The sequence below is a fragment of the Cervus canadensis genome, chromosome 30 (assembly GCF_019320065.1).
Source record: "Cervus canadensis isolate Bull #8, Minnesota chromosome 30, ASM1932006v1, whole genome shotgun sequence".
Classification (NCBI taxonomy): Eukaryota; Metazoa; Chordata; class Mammalia; order Artiodactyla; family Cervidae; genus Cervus; species Cervus canadensis.
Genome location: NC_057415.1, coordinates 9,848,422 through 9,875,174, shown reverse-complemented (window position 1 = coordinate 9,875,174; position 26,753 = coordinate 9,848,422). Strand labels below are relative to the sequence as shown.

The following is a 26,753-nucleotide window of genomic DNA, read 5'->3' as shown; positions in this document are numbered from 1 at the left end:
GGTCTTCTGGTAAATCTCACACTTTGGTTTGGGATATGCAGATGTTTACCGATTTTCCAGAATCAGAAAATAGTAAGATACACATAACGTTAACTAATTTGCAATCCTACCCCTAACTTTCCTTTCCTCTTTCTATCCAGTAGTTAGCTCCTCATACCAGCGCTCCATTTACCCGAGCAAACACTGTTTACGCTAAGGGCCTGGCAACGCTACTGCCTCTCCCCAGTTCCAACCGGGTCCCCCAACTCCAAGAGCCCCAAACCCAGGCTCCAGAGCACCGCACACCAAAGCGTGGGAACTGGAGCCGGGCGCTCCTCCTCCCTGGCGGGGCGGAGCCGGGCGCTCTCGTGCCAGTGCGTGCGGCCGCGCAGGGCTCTCAGTCGCGGCAGGCGCTGCTGAGCGGGCCAAGAGTGGCCAGAGGCGCGTTCGCACAGCTCTGGGACTGGCAGAGCCGGCTCAGGTCGGCGCGCGAAGCCGCGTCGGAGCGCACAGTACCGACCCACTCAGGCGCTTCGCCCCGCCCCGACGTCCGCGCCAGTGGCCTAACCTGCCCGACTCGCCGAACTCGCCTCAGCTCCCGGCGGCAGCAGGTGGCCCCGGACTCCCCGCCGTTGCCGCAGCCGAGGTGGGCCACGGGCCCCGGAGCCCTCGCGAGCGGGATGGAGGCGGATGGGGACCTGGAGGAGCTGGCTCGGCTGCGCTCCGTCTTCGCCGCCTGCGACGCGAACCGCTCCGGGCGCCTGGAGCGTGAGGAGTTCCGCGCGTTGTGCGCGGAGTTGCGCGTGCGGCCGGCCGACGCCGAGGCCGTGTTCCAGCGGCTTGACGCCGATCGCGACGGTGCCATCACCTTCCAGGACTTCGCGCGCGGCTTTCGCGGGGCCCGCCGCGGGGGTCCGCCCCGGCGCTGGGGACCGCGGGAGCCCGCGCCCGCCGCGGCCCGGGTGGGGTCCGACCCCGGGTCAGGCGAGCAGGACGAGGGCGACGAGGTCGCGGCGGCGGCTCTGGCCCCTCCCTGGGACCCGGCGAGCTCCGGCCAGGCTTGGCAGGACTTCCAGGAGCGACTCGGGGACGAGGTCAAGTTCATCCCCAGGTAGAGTGTGGTTTGGAGGGCTGGAGGTGGTGGTGGTGTTTCCTGTCCTTCCCGGGACCCTGCCATCTCTCCCCGTTACCTTCGGAGTGTGCAGACCCCGTGGATCCTCAGGCTCTCTCTTGTCTCCATTTATTGATTCATTTTAACTTTTCCCAGATGAGACCCTTTAACGAACGAGAATCCGCTCAGCTGCAAAGGGCACTTTGTTAGTTACACAGGCCAGAGTGTAACCCACAGCGTCCGGAGATCTTCCGGGACACTGGTTTAGGAGTGCTCCCCAAACCTCAGCGACTTGATTATATCGTCTCCTACTCCTGGCATCCAGGTTGCACCCGCAAGGGCAACCCAGAGCGGTGACCCGGGCCGCTAGCCAATTTGGCATTCTCTATAATAGTTTTTGGTATTTTCTCCTGCTACGTAGAAAACAAAACCTTGGTGTGCATTTATTTTGATGCACACAAATATTCATCGCTGCTGCATGCTGAGCATTTTACAAGTTCATTCGTTTAATATTCAGAATAACTTTGGGTGTGGACTTTCTTATCTTTTAATTGATGGAGCAATTTCAACCTAAAGACGTTAAGGGACTTGTCCAGTTGCTGAAAGAGCAGTATTTGATCCCGGATGTTGTGAACTGAAAAACTCCCACTTTTTATACCACAGAATAAAATGATATAATCACACAATAAGCTACTCTTGTGGCTCTGACAGAAATTGCACAGGATCAAGTTACTTTTCAGGCAAAAGGGGGATGCCTGCAGATTCAGGACTTGGTGGGAAAGATACTCAGGTTTTATTGAGATTAATTTGCATCTGTCTCTGCTTGGAGTCATTGTATGTCTTGAGTCATTCTCACATCTTCCTCGGGCGCTACAAACATCTTACTACTATAAAATGTTTTTCTGCTTTCTGGATTTTCATTGAAATTGTATGGGTCTCTGGCTGTCATTGTTGGGAAGATCTGAAAGGCATCATTTTGGTTGGCAGTTCACATATCTGAGAAGAAGACAGAGAAAAGGAAATAGCCCTGGAAGGCAGCAGTGACCTGGCTCACCCGTTCACAGCTTACACCTGCAGGGCTAGGAGTTCTCACTTCCTCCCCCGCCCAGCTCCTTCTCCCTCCAGTTTGAAAAGTTCAGGCAATACTGGGCATGGAAAGTGACTCACTGCAGTATAAGAGGGATTGTGTAGAGAAAGTGGGTGTGATACCCATCTTTCCCATTATGTACAAATGAGTGAAAATGCAGTGTCTCCATTCAGGGAAGTTAAAAAAAATCTTTGAATTAAAAAAAAAAATATATATATATATATATATATATATATATACTTTGAATCAGCTTCCATCTGTAACTTGGTTTGGGTCCAGCTAGGTAAAAAAGGTAACAATATTAAGAATAAGAAAAGGTACACCCACACCATATTTTGTACACACACACGCACACACCAAACTACTTTTCAGAGTTGTCAAGTCTCAGCAGCAGATATTTGACTCAGCCTCTAAATGATCAAAATTATTTTGTTAAGGTCAGCATACAACCAGGACTTAATATTATTGGTGGCATTATTCTTATCACAGTGCCTTTCCAATTCTTGAGAACCTATTAAATTTAATGGCACCAGTGTCACCTGATAGTCTTGTGTCCTAAGCCCCACCCCCACCTTCTGTGAGATTAACAAGTACAATATTTGCCTTCCTGTACTTGTTGAAGAACTAAACTGAGTCGCTTCATCTGATTGTTTCTATGGCAGCCATTAGCTGTTTGGGTAAATTGGGTTCCTTCTATTCCACTTCCTCACATAGCTATTCACCTTCTCTTTCTCCCATCCAAACTTGATAAAAATCTATTGTTATTGACAATGCCATTGTCATTATTTTAGCCAAATTAATTCTGCAAACATTATTGAGTGCCTCCTTTGTGCCAACCACTGTCTTAGGTACTGTCCTAGGTCCTTGGAGACAAAGAGCAGGAGACTGTGGTTCATGCCCTCAGGAAGTTCATAGTGTGAGTAAAATGTTTCTCAAAAATTTCCTTAGAGGGCACGTAAAAGCGGAAAAATTATTTGCAGGAAACTCCATGTATTGTGGGCTTCCCCGGTGGCTCAGTGGTTAAGAATCCGTCTGCAGTGTAGGAGTTGCACAAGACTGGGGTTGGATCCCTGGGTCGGGAATATCTCCTGGAGGAGGGCATGGCAACCACTCAAGTATAACTGCCTAGAGAATCCCATGGACAGAGGAGCCTGGCAGGCTACAGTCCAAAGGGTTGCAAAGAGTCAGACGTGACTGAAGCGACTTAGCACGCTACGAATTGTGGGCATAGCCCAATAGACTGCCAGCAAGCAGGAACTTTCTTTGAAGTTTTGAATTTTTATATCAAAAGAGAAGTCATGCATTTGTTCATTTTACTGTATAATATCTTGGGACTTGGTTTAACATAAAATATTATATTTTCTTCCAGAGAAAAAACTGTCTCTGGGAAGGTGTGCCATTTCGCCTGGTGCTTTAATTTCCCTCCTGGCACTCCATCTTCCTCTGGATGGCACCCTGTCCCATGCTTGTCTTTGGGGAGTATTCATGTACAATTTGAGAACAGATATCAGATATAAGAATGTTTGGCTCCTATAGAGGCAAAGCTGGTGGTGGTGATTTCCATTTCAAAGATCATTCAAGCTCTTAGATCAAAATGTTAAGCAAATTTGGGTTAAACTCCTCAGTCATTGATAATTGTGATATTAGAGAAAAATAATTTGTACTGTGAAAGAATAAAAATGGTCTCTGGAATATGTGTTAATACCCTCATCAGTTGGTTTTCTCTTAGAAAACTGAGGGAGTCCTTGTCTTGAAGCCTGGGGAGGGAAGCGTCCTGAGTAGCCACGTGACCTGTTAACCTGAGATGGACATATGTCAATGGTCCAGAGGGTTGGGATGGGCCATTGCCACTTCCTGGTAAGCTGGGAGAAGGTCAGCCGGCAGGTGAAACCAGAATGGGCAAGGCAGTGTAGTTATGTAAGAGAATTCCAGAAGGAGGATTGCATCAGGCCAAGAAAAATTCATGAAGTGGGGAGAGAATGTCTGGGGAGAAATAGAGAGCAGACTTGTAACCACCTAGTGGAGCCAATTTCTGGGGCCACAGGCATTATCTTGGTGAAAGGAAGGTTTTTACACAGTGGGTACTCAATAAATATTTGTTCAGTGTTCTTTAATTCCTTGCTTCATATCCAGAGAATGCAGTTAGTTCATTTTGTATGCATTCTCTTCATTTCTTTTGTTGGTTCCCTCCCTGTATTTGCAAGTTCCTGATGAGAGCTCATATGTCCAGAGATTGGCAAGGGGAGAAGGATACAAGGTGCGCACACGTGTGTGTGTGTGTGCGTGCGTGCATGCATTGACCATTTGACCGAGGAGGGGGCATGGCAGGAATTCATCTCTCTTGTCTAGTCAGAGCCAGAACTTTTCAGAGTGTTCTCAGTTCCATCTGTAGAAATTTTGAGTGTCATTTGTGGACTGATTAACTTTAATAATTTAGAACCCCACATTCTCATAAACAGAAGCACGAGGGTTCAGCTGGCACCAGAACCACAGTGGACTTGTGTACAGGCACGAGTTTTGGCAGTTGTTTTGCAACTTGTTGGCACAAGTTTTGCCATAGTATTATTTTTTTTTCTATTTTTTTTCATTTATTTTTATTCGTTGGAGGCTAATTACTTTACAATATTGTAGTGGTTTTTGCCGTACATTGACATGAATCAGCCATGGATTTACATGTGTTCCCCATCCCGGTCCCCACTCCCGCCTCCCTCTCCATCCCATCCCTTTAGGTCTTCCCAGTGCACCAGCCCTGAGCACCTGTCCATGCATCCAACCTGGGCTGGTGATCTGTTTCACCCTTGATAGTATACTTGTTTCAATGCTGTTCTCTCAGAATATCCCACCCTTGTCTTCTCCCACAGAGTCTGAAAGTCTGTTGTGTACATCTGTGTCTCTTTTTCTGTTTTGCATATAGGGTTATCGTTACCATCTTTTTATTTTATTTTTATTTTTTAATCTTTTTTAATTAATTTATTTTTTAATTGAGGGATAATGGCTTTATAGAATTTTGCTGTTTTCTGTCAAACCTCAACATGAATCAGCCATCAGTAGAAGCATATCTTTAATGAAGCAGTAAGAATTTTTAATTTTATTTAACTCTCATTCAATTTAAGTGCATTTTACCTAAAATGCCTATAGACCAATGATTTTATTTTATTTTATTTTTTCTGTTTGTTTAAATCAAGTATTCTTTTTTTTTCATTTATTTTTATTTGTTAGAGGCTAATTACTTTACAATATTGTAGTGGTTTTTGCCATACAGTGACATGAATCAGCCATGGATTTACATGTGTTCCCCATCCCGATCCCCCCTCCCACCTCCCTCTCCATCCCATCCCCCTGGGTCTTCGCAGTGCACCAGCCCTGAGCACCTGTCTCATTCAACCAACCTGGGCTGGTGATCTGTTTCACCCTTGATAGTGTACTTGTTTCAATGCTGTTCTCTCTGAACATCCCACCCTCACCTTCTCCCACAGAGTCTAAAATCTGTTCTGTACATCTGTGTCTCTTTTTCTGTTTTGCATATAGGGTTATCGTTACCATCTTTTTAAATTCCACATATATGCGTTAGTATACTGTATTGGTCTTTATCTTTCTGGCTTACTTCACTCTGTATAATGGGCTCCAGTTTCATCCATCTCATTAGAACTGATTCAAATGAATTCTTTTTAATGGTTGAGTAATATTCCATGGTGTATATGTACCACAGCTTCCTTATCCATTCATCTGCTGATGGGCATCTAGGTTGCTTCCATGTCCTGGCTATTATAAACAGTGCTGCCATGAACATTGGGGTGCACGTGTCTCTTTCAGATCTGGTTTCCTCAGAGTGTATGCCCAGAAGTGGGATTGCTGGGTCATATGGCAGTTCTATTTCCAGTTTTTTAAGGAATCTCCACACTGTTCTCCATAGTGGCTGTACTAGTTTGCATTCCCACCAACAGTGTAAGAGGGTTCCCTTTTCTCCACACCCTCTCCAGCATTTATTGCTTGTAGACTTTTGGATAGCGGCCATCCTGACTGGCGTGTAATGGTACCTCATTGTGGTTTTGATTTGCATTTCTCTAATAATGAGTGATGTTGAGCATCTTTTCATGTGTTTGTTAACCATCTGTATGTCTTCTTTGGAGAAATGTCTGTTTAGTTCTTTGGCCCATTTTTTGATTGGGTCATTTATTTTTCTGGAATTGAGCTGCAGGAGTTGCTTGTATATTTTTGAGATTAATCCTTTGTCTGTTTCTTCATTTGCTATTATTTTCTCCCAATCTGAGGGCTGTCTTTTCACCTTACTTATAGTTTCCTTTGTAGTGCAAAAGCTTTTAAGTTTCATTAGGTCCCATTTGTTTAGTTTTGCTTTTATTTCCAATATTCTGGGAGGTGGGTCACAGAGGATCTTGCTGTGATTTATGTCGGAGAGTGTTTTGCCTATGTTCTCCTCTAGGAGTTTTATAGTTTCTGGTCTTATATTTAGATCTTTAATCCATTTTGAGTTTATTTTTGTGTATGGTGTTAGAAAGTGTTCTAGTTTCATTCTTCTACAAGTGGTTGACCAGTTTTCCCAGCACCACTTGTTAAAGAGGTTGTCTTTTTTCCATGGTATATCCTTGCCTCCTTTGTCAAAGATCATGTGTCCATAGGTACGTGGATTTATCTCTGGGCTTTCTGTTTTGTCCCACTGATCTATATTTCTGTCTTTGTGCCAGTACCATCTGTCTTGATGACTGTATTGCCACAGTATTTAGAGCAGACCCAGAGTGGGTGCCTCTGGTGTAATAGGGTTTTGCACAGCTGATGACCTGCCAGACAGGGTTAGGCTGGGATTTGTTCAGGCACCAAAATTATACCCACGTGGTCAGTTGTTTCACATGGTCTGTGCCCTTTCTACATGCACAGTGTTGAAGAAGTCTTTTGTCGAATGATTTAGAAACAAGAAATTTAATTGAGAAGAACCAAAACTACCCACATGTGAACTGTTACGTGGATCATCAAAACAGTTTGCTTCAGCATGTCTGTATAACTATGAGGATGACAACTAAAATGGAGTGGAAATACAACAGCTGACGCCAATCCCATTTGACTTGTAGGACAAAGCTACAGCAGGCAGAGGCATACTTTTCTTTATATTTCCCTTTCTTGGGGTCCACTTTAGGGCTGTGATCATCTTCTTTTGTAACAGTGCAGTTGCCTCCTAAGCCCACTTCACCACTTCATGATATGATGCTTGGCAAGATGGAAATGGGAGAGGAGAGAGGGATGCCCAGAGAGAGGTAAACCCAGGGAGAGGGCTGGAGACCCAGCATGAGGAGGGCAGGGTGACTGGAGGCAGGAGACCAGCAGACAGATGGAGAGACAGTTATTGATTAGATTGATTAGATGACTGATTAGAGAGTGCCTCAGTTTCCCCTCTCTTTCCACTCAGTGTGCTTCTGGCCCTGAGTCAGCTTGAGGTGCGAGAGTTAAATTAGCTCTTCTCTGCTTGAGCGCAGCTCTTAAAAGTATCTTCCATATGTGAGCATCTGGTGCTTTGGATGGCGTTTGTAGTGTTTAAAGATAAACATATTTGTCACTCATGTGACCAATCATGTCTGGTGTTCATCCAGAAGTAAAGATTTGCTCTAGCCTTGAGGTACCAGACTGGGTTGGACCTCAGTCCTGGAAGACGTTCAGAGATATTTTTGACTGTGTGTGATGCTTACCTTTGGCACTAACTTTGGGGACTGTCAGTGCTAGCCACAAGCTTTCCAGAGGTTTTCTGACTTTTCTTCATTCAGAACTGGGAGAGTGTGTGTGTGTGTGTGTGTGTGTGTGTGTGTGTGTGTGTGTGTGTGTGTGTGTGTGTGTGGTGTTGTTTCTGTTTAGACACTAAGTCATATCTGACTCTTCTGCGACCCCATAGTCTGTAGCCCTGCCAGGCTCCTCTGTCCATGGGGTTTCCCAGGCAAGAATACTGGGGTGAGTTTTCATTTCCTTCTCCAGGGGTCTTCCCAACTCAGGGATCAAACTGGCATCTCCTGCATTGGCAGGCAAATTCTTTACCACTGAGCCACCTGGGAAGCCCGTGTGTGTGTGTGTGTATAATACATATATTTTATATATTTTATGTGCCTGTATGTCTCTATATAGATTATATATGTCTTTATTTCTAACTGTTGCTTGTCTGTTGCTTTTTGTTTTTTCTCTTCACAATTATCTGTGTTATTACCCTACTACTGAGTGGGAGAAACCTGTCTGTTACAACCACAGCCCTTCATTGAACCTTCCAAACCTTACTCCTGGGCCCGGCAGGTGTCTCTGTGTGGCTTACCTTTTATGATCTCTGCTTGCTGGTGGTGGCCCCTTCTGGTTCTGATATTGGAATTTCATCTCAGGGTAGTTTCTTTTTGGCCTCCTGGCCCCAGAAAGGTATTCTGGCCTTCCCAGCCTTAGAGGACGGCCAGCTTTGGCCATATGGACAGGGGGCTGCTCTGAACCTCAGCTCTCACTGACTGTTCAAAGCACTACTGTCAGGTTTTGAGGAGAGATTGTTTGCTCTGCCCTTATGATGTAGGTACTAAGTAAAATGCCTGAGACGGGATACCATTGGAAGACTACTCTCCAAGAACTACAGACTCTCTCTAGCTTGTCTTTTAGCCTGAATTTTTCATTTACTCCTCTCCTAAATCATTGTTGAAATTCAGTCATGCTACTCCTATCACTTTGAATGTGTAAAACCTGTTTCTGGATTTCTTCCCAGGCTATATGATTTGATTTTATTTGTAAAACAGAAGTAGCCAAATTTGGCTAATCTTCCTGGAATGGAAGCATAGAGGCCGATGGCAGAGCCTTTAGATGATGGTGAGGTTAGGGTGCCAAGGTGATTCCGATGTCTGCATTTTTCTCCTAAGAGGATATACACAAGATACTTTCTTGCTTCCCGTATAGCTTGTTAAAGCTTAATTGTACCTGACTGCAGTCTATTGTTGGAGGGAAGAAATGGGAAGAGACGATTTATCATGGGTATTTGGGCTGCTCCTATCTAACTCTCTTTGTCTCATATCAGGTTTTAAAATGGGAAGTAAACACTGTTTCCCAGAGGAAAGTTGTAATGACGGAATGACATGTATGATTTCTTTGATATTAGTTCCTCAAAAAAAAAGTTTCATTGCTTCAACTGGTAAATATGTGGGGTCTTCAAAATTATAATTGCTTCTGTCAGAGTAATTATAAAAAGAGAAAGGTGAATTTTAACTCTTGAGGCCTTCGTCTATATGCCTTATAAAAGCAAGACATATAGATGCAGTAGCTCAGGCATGTTTCTTTCATTCTTTCTCTAATTCCCCCAGTATTCATGTGCTTGCCAGTGTCCCAGGCACTAGAGAGACTCCCTTGCAGACCTGACCCTGATCTTCAAGGAGCTTATTGTCTCACCTTTTTGAATACCTAGGAGTTTCTGACACCCAAAGGAGCTGAGATGCAGTATAATAAATGCAGAAAAATGCCTCTGGGCACATCTCCAAAATGTAGACATTTCATGGCAAGAGTGTTTCTCAAATTGGGGGCCCTTTGGGTCTTTACATGTGTGCTTGGAAATCTTAGAAGACTAAACAGTTTTGTTTTCATTTTATGTTATCATCATCTGATAATATAAAACAAATTAAGTTGAGCCGGTTTGGAATCACCTAGATGACTGTGACGTGACAGATTTGACTGTTTCAGAACCTGCCTCTGTGGCGTTTAGGGTTGTATGGCATCCACACCACTCTGTTCCTTGTCTTGGGCTGGTGAGGCAGGCACAGCTGTGGGCCTAGTGTAGATGATGTGTCCGTGTAAATTGAAAGTGACCAGCAACACAGAGGGCTGGGTTGTCTGCGTTCTCAGTCAAAAAGTGATTGGGGAACAGGGTTTTGATCCTGTGAGTGTGGCCGGAGAGTGCCCCACGCAGGCTTCCAGGGCCATAATGCTAGTGGCTTTGGGGCTGTGGTTTCAGTAGTGGAGTGTCCCTTGTCAGGTTAAATAAATGTTACTCATTCTTACTCCCTTGATTTTCCAAACATGTGTTGGTCACATAAATGCTTGGGAGCTGTAAGGATAAGGAGTTTATATCTGGTTCATGTTTGTTCATAGTTAAGTAACATGATATAAACAACATTTATGTCACCTATAGAATCCATAGGAGACATTTTCTTTAGTAAGGCCTACATGTTTATCAAGTGGGAGAAATACTGTTCCAAAAGGACTTGAAATCCTCAAGAACTTTACAAGGTGGAAAACATTAGCTTCCCTGGTTTTCATTGCATATCAATCTTGTCCGTCATTTAAATTGAAGGCATAATACAAACCAGCAATCCCACTGCTGGGCATACACACCGAGGAAACCAGAACTGAAAGAGACACGTGCACCCCAGTGTTCATCGCAGCACTGTTTACAATAGCCAGGGCATGGAAGCAACCTAGATGTCCATCAGCAGATGAATGGATAGGAAAGCTGTGGTACCTATACACAATGGAATATTACTCAGCCATTAGAAAGAATGCATTTGAATCAGTTCTAATGAGGTGGATGAAACTGGAGCCTATTATACAGACTGAAGTAAGTCAGCAAGAAAAACACCAATACAGTATACTAACGCATATATGTGGAATTTAGAAAGATGGTAACAATAACCCTATATGCGAGACAGAAAAAGAGACACAGATGTAAACAACAGGCTTTTGGACTCTATGGGAGAAGGCGAGGGTGGGATGATTTGAGAGAATAGCATTGAAACATGTATATTATCATGTGTGAAATAGATCGCCAGGTCAGGTTCAATGCATGAGACAGGGTGCTCAGGGCTGGTGCACTGGGATGACCCAGCGGGGTGGGATGGGGAGGGAGGTGGGAGGGGGGTTCAGGATGGGGCACACGTGTACACCCATGGCTGATTCATGTCAGTGTATGACAAAAACTACTACAATATTGTAATTAGCCTCCAATTAAAATAAATTAAATAATTAAAAAATAATAAATTGAAGGCATAATATCAGTACTGTGGAAGAAGTTCAACTTAAATTGCTCTCAGTCTTAAGGATCATCTTTGTTATTTGCCCAAAGAAGAAACTCTTCTTGCCTTTTTCCTATGTCATTCATTCACTGTTTCATTTAAAACACTTTTGTAATCCATGTGTGCCTGGGACTGCACTAGAAACTGGGTGCTTTAAAATTGTATCCAGTCAAAAAATCAGAGTTTCTTGGCCAGTTGCTCTCTCTCCAGAGGTGATGGCACCAGGGAATGTAATGAAGAGGGAAAATCACAAAGTCTGGGTCCAGCTCTCAGTGGGAGTCAGGAAACAAGCAGATGAACCAAATTCAGGGAGTTTATTCTTCTCTTTAGTAGAGCAGTTATCTTGTGTGTTAGTGTTACAGTTCCAACAAGAGAGACTCTCGGCTCTGATCAGATTATCTCCTCAGTCCCTCTGGTGGACTGTGGCTGATGTGATGGACTGGGAGCTCACAGACACCAAGGCCTCCGGGGTTAGGCAGGTAACATTGCCCCGTGGAATGGAGTTGGGGCCCAGTACCCACCTCTGCATCATCTGCCAGGAGTACAGACACACATGCTGCCATGCAGGAGATAGGCCTGGTGTTGTCACTGATGCCAACTTACAAAGGATGGTAAGATATCCAGATTTTATGTAGGAATTTCCAATTTTGTGTTCTCTGTGAAGGACAGAGCGCAAAAGTGGGGAAGATACTTTTCCTAGTTTGCAGCCCCTGTTTCCTACCTGAGAACGTGCACTGGTAAGTTCAAGTGTCAGATGTCATCTTTGCTTTGAAGGTCGTGTTGACGTGAACGTGTGGTTCCATGGCGTTCTAACTTAGAACCTTAGCCATGGCTACTTCTTCCCTGTCCAAGTTTGTGGGATAGTGTTTTGACCCAAAGGTAGCCTATCTTTATTCTCTTTTTTGTTCTTGCGTGTTCTTGTACTTTCCTGAGTTACCAGGTTCAGGCTTATCAGATGTTACTGTGCAGTATTTTCTATCTCCTGATTATGCTGCTCTGTAAGTGTGTCCCTGGGGGAGGAGGGCTGAGCTCTAAAAGCACTGAGATGTCCAAAACACCTTTTACCCTGATGTCTTTCCTTCTCGTCATTTGAAGCTGAAAGTGTTTGTCACAAATTTAAGACATGAAAAAAAATCAATTGGCATGGAATAAAAATAAGGGAATTTAGTGATAAGAGGTTATATTTTCTAGTAACACAGTGGTATTTCCTTTCATTATTGGAATATTTTGTCCTTCAGTCAAAAAAGATTTTTGTGAGGATGAAAAGGTGCTCATCACTAATCATCAGAGAAATGCAGATCAAAACTGCAATAGATCATGTTGATGTTTGATAGAAACCAGCACAGTACTGTAAATCAATTATCCATCAATTAAAAATAAGTTTTTTTTAATTGTAATGGAATATTGCCACTTATTGGCTGTTATCAAAAAAACAAAATTATAAGTGCTAGTGAGAATGTAGAGAAATTGCGACCCTTGTATATTGTTGGTGGGAATGTAAATTGGTGCAGCCACTATGGAAAATGGTATGAAGGTTCCTCAGAAAAGTACAAATAGAACTGCCATATGGTCCAGCAATCTCATTTCTGCATGTATATCCAAAAAAATTGAAATCAGAATCTTGACGAGATATCCGCACTCCTGTGATCATTGCAGCACTAGTGACAATAGCCAGCAGGTGCAAATAGCTCACATGCCCATTGACAGATGAATGAATAAAGAAAATGTGGTGTATACTTACAATGGAAAATTACTCAGCTATACATAAAGAAGGAATTTCTGCAGTATGTGATAATCCAGATGGACCTGAGGACACTATGCTGAGTGAAGTAAGCCAGTCACAGAAGGACAAATAATGTACAGTTCCACTTATCTGAGGTATCTAAAGTAGACAACTTTTAGAAAGTAGAATGGTGATTGCCAGGGGCTGGGGGATTAGGAAATGAAGAGCTGCTGTTCAGTGGGTTATGGAACTTCAGTCCTTCAACATGGAAAAGGCTCTACAGATCTGCATGAAAATAGGCATGTAGGCAACAACACTGTACACTTAAAGTTTGTGAAGAACGTAGATTTATGTTATATGCTTCTTAACCACAAGAAAAGCAAACATGTAGAATGTAAAACTTCTTTTTTTACAGAGGTAAGAGATCTGGATAGCTACAAAGGCTCTATGTCTCATATCTACTTGGATCAGTCCTGAATATAGTCTCCCTCAAGGGTTGCCCCTTAAATGTACTCACACCTGTCATTTTTAGGTAACCGAGCAGAAACATTTGTGATAATGATGCATTCTGAGTGCTCCTTCCCACCACACATACTGAAAGCAACCACTCTCTTCAATTTTAGTTTTGGGGGACATTTTATGGGAATGTTAAGCCATGATACCCCTTCGTGAGCATTACAATTATGGAGCATGCTCAAGCGACCATTTTCTTATAATGGTGCCTCTAACCTAGAGTGTTTTTTTGTTTTTTTGTTTTTTTTTTAATGTCTGGTTAGAAAACAAACAAGCATAAATCAGTTCTTTATTCTGAATCCAGATGCAGTGGTGGAAGTCTCACCTGCTATAAGCCTCCTGTGACTGCCTGGTCCCAAAGTGGAGGAGTGGTGGGAGGTTGTGGCAGGAGGTGCCGGCCTGTTGCTCATCTCCTTGGGCATGATGGCTGTGGTTTTGTCTCCTGGTGTGACCTCATACTTCTTGCTTCTGTAGAACAGAGTGACATTCTGCCCTGGCTGAGGTGGAAGACTTCTTGAGGAGTCAACCAACGTTTGCTTAGAAACTCCATGTTTTTATGATTCAGCAATCCCACTGCTGGGTATACACACCAAGGAAACCAGAATTGAAAGAGACACATGTACGCTAGTGTTCATCACAGTACTGTTTACAATAGCTAGGACATGGAAGCAACCTAGATGTCCATCAGCAGACGAATGGATAAGAAAGTTGTGATGCATATACACAGTGGAATATTACTCAGATATTAAAAAGAATGCATTTGAATCAGTTCTAATGAGGTGGATGAAACTGGAGCCTATTATACAGAGTGAAGTAAGTCAGAAAGAAAAACACCAATACAGTGTACTAAAGCATATATATGGAATTTAGAAAGATGGTAACAACGACCCTATATGCAAGACAGGAAAAGAGACACAGATATAAAGAACAGAGTTTTGAACTCTGGGGGAAGGCAAGGTGGGATGATTTGATAGAATAGCATTGAAACACATATGTTACCATATGTGACATAGGTGACCAGTCCAAGTTCTATGCATGAAACGGGGCACTCAAAGCCAGTGCTCTGGGATGGCCCAGAAGGATGGGATAGGGAAGGAGGTGGGAGGGGGGTTCAGGATGGGAGACACATGTACACCTGAGGCTGATTCTTGTCATTGTATGGCAAAAATTACCACAATATTGTAAAGTAATTAGCCTCCAATTAAATAAATTAATTAAAAAAAATACAGATTCCTGGATCTCCTCTCAGACTTGACAATATAAATATCTAAAGACAAAAAAAAAAGAAAATCCATGTTTTAAGACATTCGTATGCCATGTTTTGTAACGGACTTGCCATAAACTAGTGTTCATGTTTGTGATCCAGATATGTTTTCTTTTCCTCCTTGGCAATCTGTTGGCATGGCATGTACTTCAGTCTGGCATATATAGTTAGATTGGGGATGTTAATGAATGAAGTATAGTCACGCATTTCTGCTCTAGCAGAGTATCTGTATTTCAGAAGAACCTGATGTTCTGCAAACACACAAAGGATGTGTGAGGGAGAAAATAGGGTTGGGGCCAGTCTCTCCTTATCTATACAGATTTGCATCCATAAAACTCAAAAAAATAAAATAATAGCACAATTTTTAAAAGTCACAGTAGATGCCTAGTAGAAACATGCAACAGTCCAGAATATCAATACAGAAAAACTGTTAATGTTTTAAACAATGAAAGTATAGCATTTTGCAGTTTATTTTTTTAGGTGAAGGTAGCTTCATTGATGGAGGTATATGGGTTGTGGTTGCTGAGTTATGGGGACAAGACAAAATGCAGAAAGCAAGTGGACAGTTTGTGCCAAGAAGACCCCAGGGAGTGGGCATCGTGTCTAACACCATGTCCACTTGCAGCCAGCTGCCTTCAGCTGCGGTAATGGGCTTGCATTGGGTGGCTGTTACCCGGGCACAGAGCATTGACGTGCTGGGAAATGCAACTTCCGGTTCTGCATCATTCACCTACTAATGTAGGGGAGAGCTAATTGATGCTGTAGGAACATGCACTGTGTCTGAGCAGTCCTAGTCGTGAGTACAACTTCATGGGAGACTAAAGCAAGGCACCAAGCCAAAAATGGGGGTTAGATTGATTCTGTGTGTATGAGTCCAGAGGTTTTACATTGGTCTAAAAGGATTCGACTGAGCAACTGAACTGAACTGAACTGAAAAGGATAATGCATTGCCTGTCTGCCGAAAGGTTACAGTGAATAAGCTGTCATCAGGCGAATAGATATCAGTCCACAAAAGTCCACAGATCTATTAGATAGGCTGTTACAATCCTAATGAACCCTGATGAGAATTTTTGTAATATTATGTTGTAGGTGAGCATTTGGATCATTAAAAAGTGACCTATTCTGTTGAGTAATATTTAAAATTAAGGTTCTTATTCAACAACTGAATAATAATTCAGTTCTTATTGAATTCAATTTTGATTCAACTGTTTTAAGCAATGCTAGCATATATTCACTGTGAAGCTGGTACATTTGTTTATGTGATTAACCCCAGTGAAAGTACAGTGGTATAAGCCACTGTGTTAGTAGGCTTCACCAAAGGAATAGAGCCAATAAGATGTAGTGGCTAGGGGACAGTATGGGGAGTGTGGGGGGAGCAAGAGGGGCAGGGTTGGATTTGTTTTGAGGAATTGGCTCACACCAGTGTGGAGGCTGGCAGGTCTATAATCTGCAGGGTAGACCAGCAGACGGGAGCCCTAGAGACAAGCTGATACAACAGCCCAAGGCAGTGGGCTGGCAGAGTTACCTCTTCCTTGGGGGTACTCAGTCTTCATTTAAAGGTCTTCAACTCATTGGATGAAGCCTGCCCACATTCTGGAGGGTAATCTACTGTACTCAAAGTCTTAACAGATTGAAATGTTAATCTCGTGTACAAAACACCTTCATGAAGCAATTATCCTTCAATTAAAAATAAATTTAATTTAAAAAGGACCTTCATAGCAACATCCAGACATGTATAACCAAGTATTTAAGCACTGCAGCCTAACCAAGTTGCCACATAAAATTAACCATTGTAGCTACTAAAAAAAAGTTCTCCGGATACTCTGTTTTTGCGATCCCCTGTTTTATGGGAATCACCTCTGGAGAGATCAGAGAGCCTTTTTTATTGCTTCCAACTTATAAAATGTGCGAAATTTTCAAATATTTGTTTAAATCTGAAAAAAAATCCCACATACATTATATTCCCCTCGTACTGTTTCCAAATGCCTAAACACTTCCAATTTTCTGGGGCAGCTTTAAAATTTATTAACATTTTTCTATCTGCCAAGGAAAGGCTTTGCCTCCTTGTGTTCATGGCTCCCAGATGACCCCCTGGGAGAAGAGGGTTTATTCACCCTGGTGTCTACCCCTCCATGCTCACCCTCCAGTCTCACTCATTAAAATGTCCGTAACCTCACTGAGCCCCTCATGGAAGACACATCTTGAATTTAAGCAGCCTCAGTCGTCTGGCAAGTCACAGCAGCACTTCCCATTGCTACACTTCCCCAGGCAAATGAACTGCCTGCTCCCTTCCTTTATTCCCTTCCCTCCTCCCTCCCTTCTGCATAAACTGTGGGAAAAGCACTGTGCTCCAAAGTCCAAAGATGATGTTTGAATGAGTAACAGTACAAAACTCTGTAGGGTAGGAGCAGTTCTTACTTTACTGTCCCCAACTACTAGTTCATGTCCCTGAGTTGGTAGCTTAATAACAGGGGTGCAATCCGAGAGGCATAGGGAAGCCCAGAATGTTCCACCAGATCTAGGTCCTAAAATTCAACCATAAGAAAGCGATGAGCTCCATGCTCAGATTCCCAGGACCAGGCACTATTCCACTCCCAGGAGCTTGGCAGACACTGATTTTTAAATCATGTCTTTTCTCTGCAGCTTGAGGCCTCAGACCAGGGGCATTGGCCACCCCTGGGAGCTTCTCTAGCAATGCAGACACTAGGTCCCACCACAGACTTACTGAAGCATCTGTGCTTTAACAAGGTCCCTGGGTGATCGGTATGTCTTAAACTCTGATAAAGAAATGAGAAGTGAGAGTGTGGAATTTGGTCAAGAATTCCTGTTAAAAAGATAAAGGGGCTTCCCTGGTGGTCCAGTTAAGAGTCCACTTTCAATACAGGGGACATTGGTTTGATCCCTGGTCTGGGAGGATCCCCGATGCCATGGAGCAACTAAGCCCATGTGCCACAACTACTGAGCCCATGCTTTAGTGCCATTAGATGCAACTACTGAAACCTGCATGCCCTAGAGCCTGTGCTCCACAACAATGAGAAACCCATGCATCACAGCTAGAGGGTAGCACCCACTCTCTGCAACTTGAGAAAGCCTGCATGCAGCAGTGAAGACCCAGCACAACCCCAGAAAAGTAAAAATAATTAAAAAAAACAAAAAACAAAAAAACAGAAAAGCCCCAGAAAGAGAATGTGGAACTGAGGTAGAAAAGATAAACATCACCTGCTTCAAAATATTTGCCTTGGGTTGCCTCTGAACTTGAAATCTGAATTGTGACATGGTAGTGATTGAATTCCCCATGAAGGTAAGAAATTTATACTTCATCAAGTCTGTTGTGTATTATTTTGGCAATGGGTTCTTGAGAGACAAATAAACCTACAGAAAAGTGCACGGAGCTTGGTGTACAGCTTGCTGACTGCATGCTGACAGCATCCAGATCAAGAAACAGCATGTTGTAACAACAGCGTGAATCAGTTTTATGTATACATACATCGCCTCCCTCCAGAAAGTAACACACCATTGTAGCGCAATTATACTCCAATTAAAAATAAATAATAATGTTTAAAAAGAACTTTAAAAAGAAGCAGCATGTTACCTAGAAGCCTCTGTGCTCCCTTCCAATCACTACGGTCCCTCCCTGACCTCCAGGCCTGATTCCCTGTGTGTTTTTTCCCTACTACATGGTTCGGCTTCTTGCACTCAACATTATGCTTGTAGCTGTGTCATTTCCCCTGCTGTAGAGTATTCATTGTGTGAAGATACAACTTATTTATCCACTTCACAGCTCATGGCCGTTTGAGTCATTTCTACTTTGTAGCTATTACATATCGTGCTGCAATGGGCCAGCTGTCACGCATCTTTTGGTCAGCATATGGGCTCACCCAATGCCTTGCTTTCTTTTTTCCTTTTTTAAAAAGACATTTATTTTTTATTTTGGCTGTGGTTAGTCTTCACTACTGCACGTGGGCCTTCTCTAGTTGCAGAGAGTGGGGTCCACTCTCTAGTTATGGTGCGGTGGCTTCTCTTGTGGTGGAGCACAGGCTCTCGGGCACGTGGGCTCTGTCATTGCAGCTCACGGGTTTAGAGCAACAGGCTGAGTGGCTGTGGTGCATCACTTGAGTTGCTCCATGGCATGTGGGATCTTCCCAGACCAGGGATCAAGCCAGCGTCCCTTGCGGATTCTTAACCACTGGATCACCAGGGAAACCCCACCCAATGCCTTGCTTTTAATAACTGTTTACAAAATAACTTCAGCTTTCCTTGCTAACTCAGGGTCATCATTATGCAGTCGAGTTTCATCCTGGACTATGGTGTAGCGCATCCCCAGCATTTGTGGGGATGGTAGTCCAGCTTGGCTTTTTGAGTTCCTGGGTGCATTTTCTGTTCTTGCTGTCAGGCTGCCAGGTTACAGTTTACTATTATCAGTTCCTCCTTCCTCCCTCCCTCCCTCCCTCCCACCTACCTACCTACCTACCTTAGTATGCTGAAGATGCAGAAATCAAAATGATCAGATATACTAGAATTGTGTTTTTAAACCCCCTTTTGAATTCAGGTTATTCCTGTGCCCAGGCGAGGTGGCTCACAGGCTGCTGTTCATGGTTTCTTGATTTTCAGTCTTGTTTTGAATTCTTTATGGTGCCAGATACCTGAGTTTCAGATAGCTGGAATGCTGCCCTTGTTTTAAAATTATTATTTGCAGTGTTCCTTTTCCATTTTTATTTATATTTTAACTACTTGCCCCCTTTTGTTCATTCTAAAAGTTCCCCACGGTAGACACTGCAATTCTAAATTGTCTTTGTAAAAGTTATACCATCTAGAAAAGTAAGCACAAAATGTGCATTTATATTATTATGAATACATGTGAGAGCTGAGATGAATCCACAGGAGTCTGACAGGATGTGAGCTTGCACCTGGATCTTGGGCCCCTAGCCCGAAGGTTGGTTATTGAAATTATTTTTAATGTTTTTTTTTGAGTGTTGAGAAATGCTACAGAAACTGTACATGGAGGTAAACAGATACTACTGCTGTCTGAGTTCCTCTTGGCCACTCGTGGATTACCGTAATAACCTTTTTACAGCTCCTTCTTTAGTACCACTTGTATTTAAAGCAAACATTCGGCATTTATTTCCATTTTGTTTCATAGCTATTAGGCCATTTGTACTGCTCAGAAGGGATGTTGCCCACGTAGGTGAGAGAGGGTAGCTCATACCTCAGGAACAAGACCTGGAAAACAGGGAAGGATAAAAGTTTGGGGTGAAAAATGTAAACTGAAATAAATGTAAATGCACAACTGACTGATATTGCTTTTTATGATCTAATGAACCAGTGAATTAAGATGATGACTCAGTTAAGACTGGTTTTTCTTTGCATGGCTCTCCTGAGTGGTTGAGGTCAGATTCCATCAGGAGACAGGATTTGTAGATCTGCAGGACATTTGCTCTTTTCATGGGCTGTGGCTCTGGGAGCACAAAAGTGGACTCTTTTTAGCATAACCGATCCTGTTATAATGTGAGAAAGTCACACTTCAACAGGATTTTGGGCTACCATTTTTTTAAATCACATTTCAGAAAATCACCCTATAGTTCTTCAGAAAACCAGCTGGAAAGTAATTAAACTTTCCTGCAGTTTGCTAGGGAAGGAATAAAGGGCAAAGTTGATGAGCAGTGGACTCTTTTATCTCAGGAAACTTCCACCTTGTGGAGAATACACCCCAGGCATTGTTGAATGAGACCAGGAGTCTCTCAAAGGGTTTTAACTGTTGGAATGTTGAAATTGAAGATGTCAGCATTTTATGTTAAGGTTTTTTGATGTGGACAATTTTTAGAGTCTGTTGAATTTGTTGCGTTACTTCTGTCTTATGTTTTGGTTTTTTGGCTGCAAGGCATGTGAGATCTTAGCTCCCCAACCAGGGATTGAACCTATACCCCCTGCGTTGAAAGAGGGAGTCTTAACCACTGGAGCACCAGGGAAGTCCCAACAACATTTTATTTTAAAGGGGAAGTGTGTTCAAGAAGATTTGTAAGAAAATCTCTACAACTGATTTTGTTTTAGTTTAATATTTCTTGGTCCATCTCTGCACAGAGAGACTGAAAGACCATTATTGGTTTATCTTTGTGTTTGATGGTTAGGTAACAAGGTAGGTAGGTAAAGGCAATGATTTTAAAAGTTGGTTAAAAATTCTTCTGTGATATTTTTATGCAACTAAAAAAATACTAAATGTTTACAAATAGTTTTAAGATAGTTCAAAGATGCCATGTTAATAGAAAAGAAATTCTCATTTAATTACATGATTTTCAGAGCAAATTCTTATAACCTGTGAGAAAAACTTTAAAGAAGGCCAGAGCAGTTCGTGTGTAATCTCCAACAGATCTTCTTGCCAGTATGATGTATACTCAAGCCTAAGGTCGAGATTTAACTGTTGAAGAAAATGTGACTATAGCTTATGCACCTAACTGGTGCATATCAGTAATATGCACAATATAAGTAATAATTTAGAGTGAAATGCCACTCATTCAGTAGTTAGTAGGAGGTATTCAATGTATGTTAAAGTACAAATTCAAGAAATAAATTTACTTCTGAGGTAACAGAATACACTTATATCCCAGAAAATGCCAATTTTAGGAGAGAAAATGAGTTCTTTCTTGGAACTCATGATTCTGGAGTATGTTAAAAAGTTTGGGAGATTTTAGAAAGACAAGCAAATCCTTATCTTCTATAGAAGCTGGTGATGAGTTCTCTATGTAATACAATATTTTAAGTCTGTGTTGATCTTCATTAAATTATGTGATTTAATACGTGTTTTTTTGAAATTCACATATATATGTAATAGTATTTATAAACTTAAGTATAAATATTACTTTGTTTAAGATGCATCCTAGTTTAATTTCTTGAAATATATTTGGAATTCACAGCATTGTTGTAGCCAACCCAGCTTGGAGTTGTGATTTCAGCATCCTCAACCCACAAAAACACAAGTCCAAGGTGGAGGAAAATGAAGGGGCCTGTATATCAGAAATATTAGAAATCCTCCCAGGACAGTTTCTCCAGATGGCCTTTTCTGACTCTTTTCAGCTTTCTTAATAAATGTTACATAGCAAATATTGGACACTTTCCCTGCTAGAAACAATGTGAAAAGAAAAAGGTGAAAATCAAATCAAGGCAAAAGGCAGCCAGCAGGTTGAAAAGGAGTGTAGATTTTGAAATCTCTCGCCTGTAGATTTCGGATGCAGTCTGGTGTGTTTTCTAGAATCTCTCCTTTCTCACCGTGTTCAGAAGGGGATTGACCTGTTTCAGCTTGGCAGTCAGATTCGCCACAGTGTGTCTCCTCCCTGATCCTGTGCCCGAAGTCCCTTCCGATCCCTCCTCACCACTGTCTTCTTTTACCCTCCGTGAGACAGAGTCCTTCCCCTGCCTCAGATCCAAACAAAGCTCCGCCTTCTTCACTTCACCTTCCACTGTGTCTGCCTTCCCCAGGCTCCAGCCTCATTCACTCATTCACACAGGATCTGTTGCTGGTCAGATCTTTGAGTGCTTCAAGAGATATGGAAAGATATAAGACTTCCACAAAAAACTCAGTACATAGAGTTTCAGATGAAATGTGGCAGGGGAAGAGTATTCTTGTGGTTGAATCAGTCAGGGCATGCTTCATGGAAGAGGTGACTTTTGGGAGAGCCTTGACTGATAAGCAGGGTTTGGTTTCTAGGCAGGAAATGCAAAAAGTTTGGGTTTTGGTCAGAGAGTAATATTAAAAGATAAAGCTGTTTCCCAACTCTTTTCAGTCTCAAAAATTGAAAAAAAAAAATTAGTTAAGGGACGGGATGATGTGAAATCAACCTAGATAATGTATTTGTCTCCTTTGTTGAAAATTTATGTATTGCGTGTTGGACATAGTGCAAAATACTTGGGACTGTGAGCACCTAAGAGTGTTTAGAAAATGGGAAAGTTGAAGGAGATGAGATAGGCAAGTGGAGTGGCCATAAAATGAGTTTCCAAACCAGAATTTTCCTATGAATAAAATGAGAAGGACTAATATACTTAAAATTATCTAATATTATCTAAATATTATATTATTGTCTGACAAATTGTTTTTATTATATATGTTGTCCTTTAAAAGAGTACTGTATAAAAAGTTTTTTAAATAAATAAAAAATAAAGTTATTTCTAAAACATAAAAGAAAATCTTTTGTTAATTCCATGAATATTTTAAAATTACATAAGCAGAATAGTTAGTTTTGGAAAATAAGTAAGTGTGTTAATCAGTTACTTTTTCATGTGTACCTTTAATACTTTTTTTTCACTGTGACCTTATTATGCTTTTTCCCCCCGTAAAATTGCTTGTAATCTTTTTTAGAGTTATATTTTATGATTATTAAACTTGAAATTGTTGGAATCAGCAACTGACTCTTCTCTATAGGTCATAATAGTTTAAGAAAATTATTCTCTGTACAAGGACTGGAGAGCACTTTAAGAGCAAATTATGTGATAAGCTTAGAGCAAATTCTACAAAATAGAAGATATTCTCAATTCTATTTTTCTTTTGATATTGACATGTATAAATATTGACTTCTGTAAATATTTCAGCTCTTGATTGTCGCAAATTCTATTTTTGCCTCCCTTCAAAGTACTGTCTTTGACAAATATCTTGACAAGTTTCTTAGCTTTTATGAGACAAGACTTATCAAATAAGTTGTCTCCGTTGAAGACCCTTGAATGTTTTCCCATACGTAGATGCTTCAAAATTATAGGCCTTTTCAAATTCATTTTGTTTTGATACACGATGTAAGTTTAAAAGAGGTTGATGTTGATGCTTCTTCAGATTTGTGTCTCCTGGTTCAGATGGAGAATAAGTGTTGACAGACTTTTTTATAAGCTTATTTTTTTCATGTTTTATCTAGTTTTGGTTGTGCTGGGTCTTTGTTATTGCACAGGCTTTTCTGTAGTTGAGGCAAGCGAGGGCTGCTCTCTAGCTGCGTTGTGTAGACGTCTCATTGTGTGGCTTGTCTTGTAGAGCACAGGCTCGCGGGTGCTCAGGCTTCAGTAGTTACACCGTGCAGGCTCAGTAGTTACGGCCACGGGCTTAGTTGCCCTGTGGCATGTGGGATCTTCCCGAATCGGGGATCAAACCTGCGTCTCCTGCATTGACAAGTGGATTCTTTACCACTGCACCATCAGGGAAGCCCCTATAAGCTTATTTTTAAGCTTGCTGCTGCTGGTGCTGCTGCTGCTAAATCACTTCAGTCGTGTCTGCCTCTGTGCGACCCCATAGAGGGCAGCCCACCAGGCTCCCCTGTCCCCGGGATTCTCCAGGCAAGAATACTGGAGTGGGTTGCCATTCCCTTCTCCATTTTTTTTTAAGCTTATAGAATCTTAAAGAAGCTTATAAGAATCTTTTCAGATTTACAGAAAAATTGTGAAGACAGTACAGAGAGTTCGTATGTAACCTGTACCCACGTTCCCCCATAATTAACATCTTGCATTGGTGTAGTACGTTTGTTAAAGTTCTTGAAATGTTATTGACACATCATTAGCAAATAAAGTCCATACTTTATCCAGATTTCCTCACTTTTTCCCTGGTGTCCTTTTTTAGTTCCATCATTCCATCCAGGGCACCACATTATACTTAGTTATCATATCTCCTTGGGCCCCTCTTGGCCATCTCGGACAGTTAAATATTTCAAGCAGATTACACATTTATCACCATCTTTATGAAGGACAGGAAATTTGGTGCATGCACTTTTGTTTTCTGAAGTCGTTGCTTCTAAAAGGATTTATTTCCAAACATAAAAAGCATTACCAATACAATTCAGCCATGCTAAAAATGGTTAAATCACAGTAGCAAGGACACTCTAGTTACTCTCTATTGCTCTGTAGCAGGACTCTCCACCTTCTGTTTGCTATACCCGTTTCACATACACTGTGCCTGTAATTTCCTAATTTCCCGTCAGTTTGGCTGAAAGGCAGCCCTGCAGCACGGTGCATCTGCAGGGAGCAGCACAACCGGCGGGTTCTCGCGGTGGCCTGCAGGGCAACCCTGCATCGTTCTCCGTCAGCATCGAGACCAACAGGAGTGATCTGTCTCCAGCTTCTCTTGCCTATGCTTAATTTGTTTTATCAGTGAGTATTCCTGTTTCCCCATTCCTAAAAGGAAAACCTTAGTTATATTGTGTCTGGAGAGAGTCATGAAAGGAGAGATGAGTCATCACTAATTGTCTTCTGATTTGGCTGCACGTTAATGAGAATGTTTCCAACCGCACGGATGTCTCACTACCAGCTGAATGCCAAAGGTGAAAAGCACACATCCACCAACTCATCTTGGCTTATTTTAACACAGCTGTTAATGCCTTTAACGCACAGTATAATAACAGTTACTGTTAATGTAATTTTTTGATTACCGTAAAGAAAAAATGATAAATGCTAAAGCGGACTGAATACAGGACCACAGGCTTAAACTGGAATTGTTCCTGGCAAACTTGAGAAGGTGATAGATGTCATCTGAAGGAAAAATTAAGCATAGAAAATGACATGACACTCTTTAGTTTCTTCCCAATCCCTCTCTTTCTTGCCAAAATAGACATTTTCAGTGAAAAACAACTATAATACACCTAATTGCACTAACATTACTAAATTATGCCTACATTTGACTTGACTTGAAGTAAATTGATAGAAGAGAAATATTGGGAGAGTGGATGTGCATTATAAGTTAAGAATTCTGAAATAAAGAGGTGCATATTCCCACATATACCTATTTACTGTCTGCATATATAAGCACATTGATAATGTGATGCCCATAAATGAAAAAATTTGGTATGGACCTAGGGGCAAGATGTGAGCAAAGGGTTATTTTCCTGGGCATTGCCCCATTCCCATTCCTGTGCTCAGGGCCTTATGCTAATAGACTATAACAGGAATCAAAGTAAGGCCTATTTGGCCCTTTGCCTGTTAGTATAAATAAAGTTTTATTGGTGCACAACCAAGCTCATTCATTGATTGTTGTTTATGGCTGCTTTCATGCTACAATGGCAGTTAAGTAGTAACAATAGAGATGGTAATGTTTTAGATCTGGTGCTGTGAAGAAAAGGTTTAATGCCCCCTGGACTATATACGCTTTGCAGACTGACCTCAAGTGTGACCCAGTTCTCATTTGTCAGTTTCCCTTGCACTGGTCCCAGAAGACATTTCTGTCCAAGGGGCTTTCATACCACACAACTTTATTCCCTTCAGCCTTTTTCCAAAACACAATGTATTGATAGAAGCAGACAGGAAATTACCACCTACTTCTGTCTAACTTATTTGAATAGAAGAGTCAAAAAGAATAACAGATTGTGACAATGGCTAACATTTATCAATTACCTACAGCATGCCTTGTGTTGTTGAGCGTACTTCAGTACAGTTAATCCTCGTTTTCGTGGTAGGTTCCAGTACTATACCCACATTGTACCTGAGGACACTGGAGCTCAAGAGATTAAGTGTTTGCCCTGGGTCAAGAAGCCAGGACGTGCTGAGGAAGCATTTGAGTTTAGCCAGGCTGTCAGGCATACCCCATGCGCTTTTCCTTGCTGATTTCAGAAGCCCTCAGCTGTTGGATGTGGGCCGTTTCTAATCCTTCAGCACAGTGCCTCTTGCTGGCTCCGTCTTCCTCCCTCCATTGGCAAACTCCCAGTGAAACTAAATTTCAGTGATTTTAAATAGAAAGCAATTTTCAATTTGAAATGTTTCTAGACTTTTAGTACACCTCGTTAACATGCTCATCTTCCAGGAAGTTTCCATTTTAAGCCTTTATGAGGAATTGTTACCCAAATAAGTACTTGTGAATGCATGCTCACTCGCTTCAGTGTCCAACTCTGTGTGACCCCATGGACTGTAGCCCGCAAGTCTCCTCTGTCCATGGGATTCTCCAGGCAAGAATACTGGAGTGGGTTGCTATGCCCTCCTCCAGGGACCTTCCACTGCCCATAAGTACTTTGGCAAGTAAGATATTTTGAGGGTGGCATGAACCCAGGAGGAATTTTACCTGCAGGAGGGTATTTGGACTGGGGGAACTGGGGGATTCAACAGTG

The 26,753-nt window shown here is 42.2% G+C and overlaps 1 protein-coding gene across 2 annotated transcripts in view; it reads left to right on the top strand.

Moving 5' to 3' along the window:
• Positions 1 to 516: 516 nt before the first annotated feature.
• Positions 517 to 26,753, top strand: part of RASEF (RAS and EF-hand domain containing) — a 93,885-nt gene continuing 67,648 nt past the window's right edge. For both annotated transcript variants that reach the window (XM_043453768.1, XM_043453769.1), the window contains exon 1: positions 517 to 1,090. In XM_043453768.1, the coding sequence (XP_043309703.1) occupies positions 660 to 1,090 (431 nt within the window). In that variant the 5' untranslated portion in view covers positions 517 to 659. The remainder of the gene's footprint in view (positions 1,091 to 26,753) is intronic.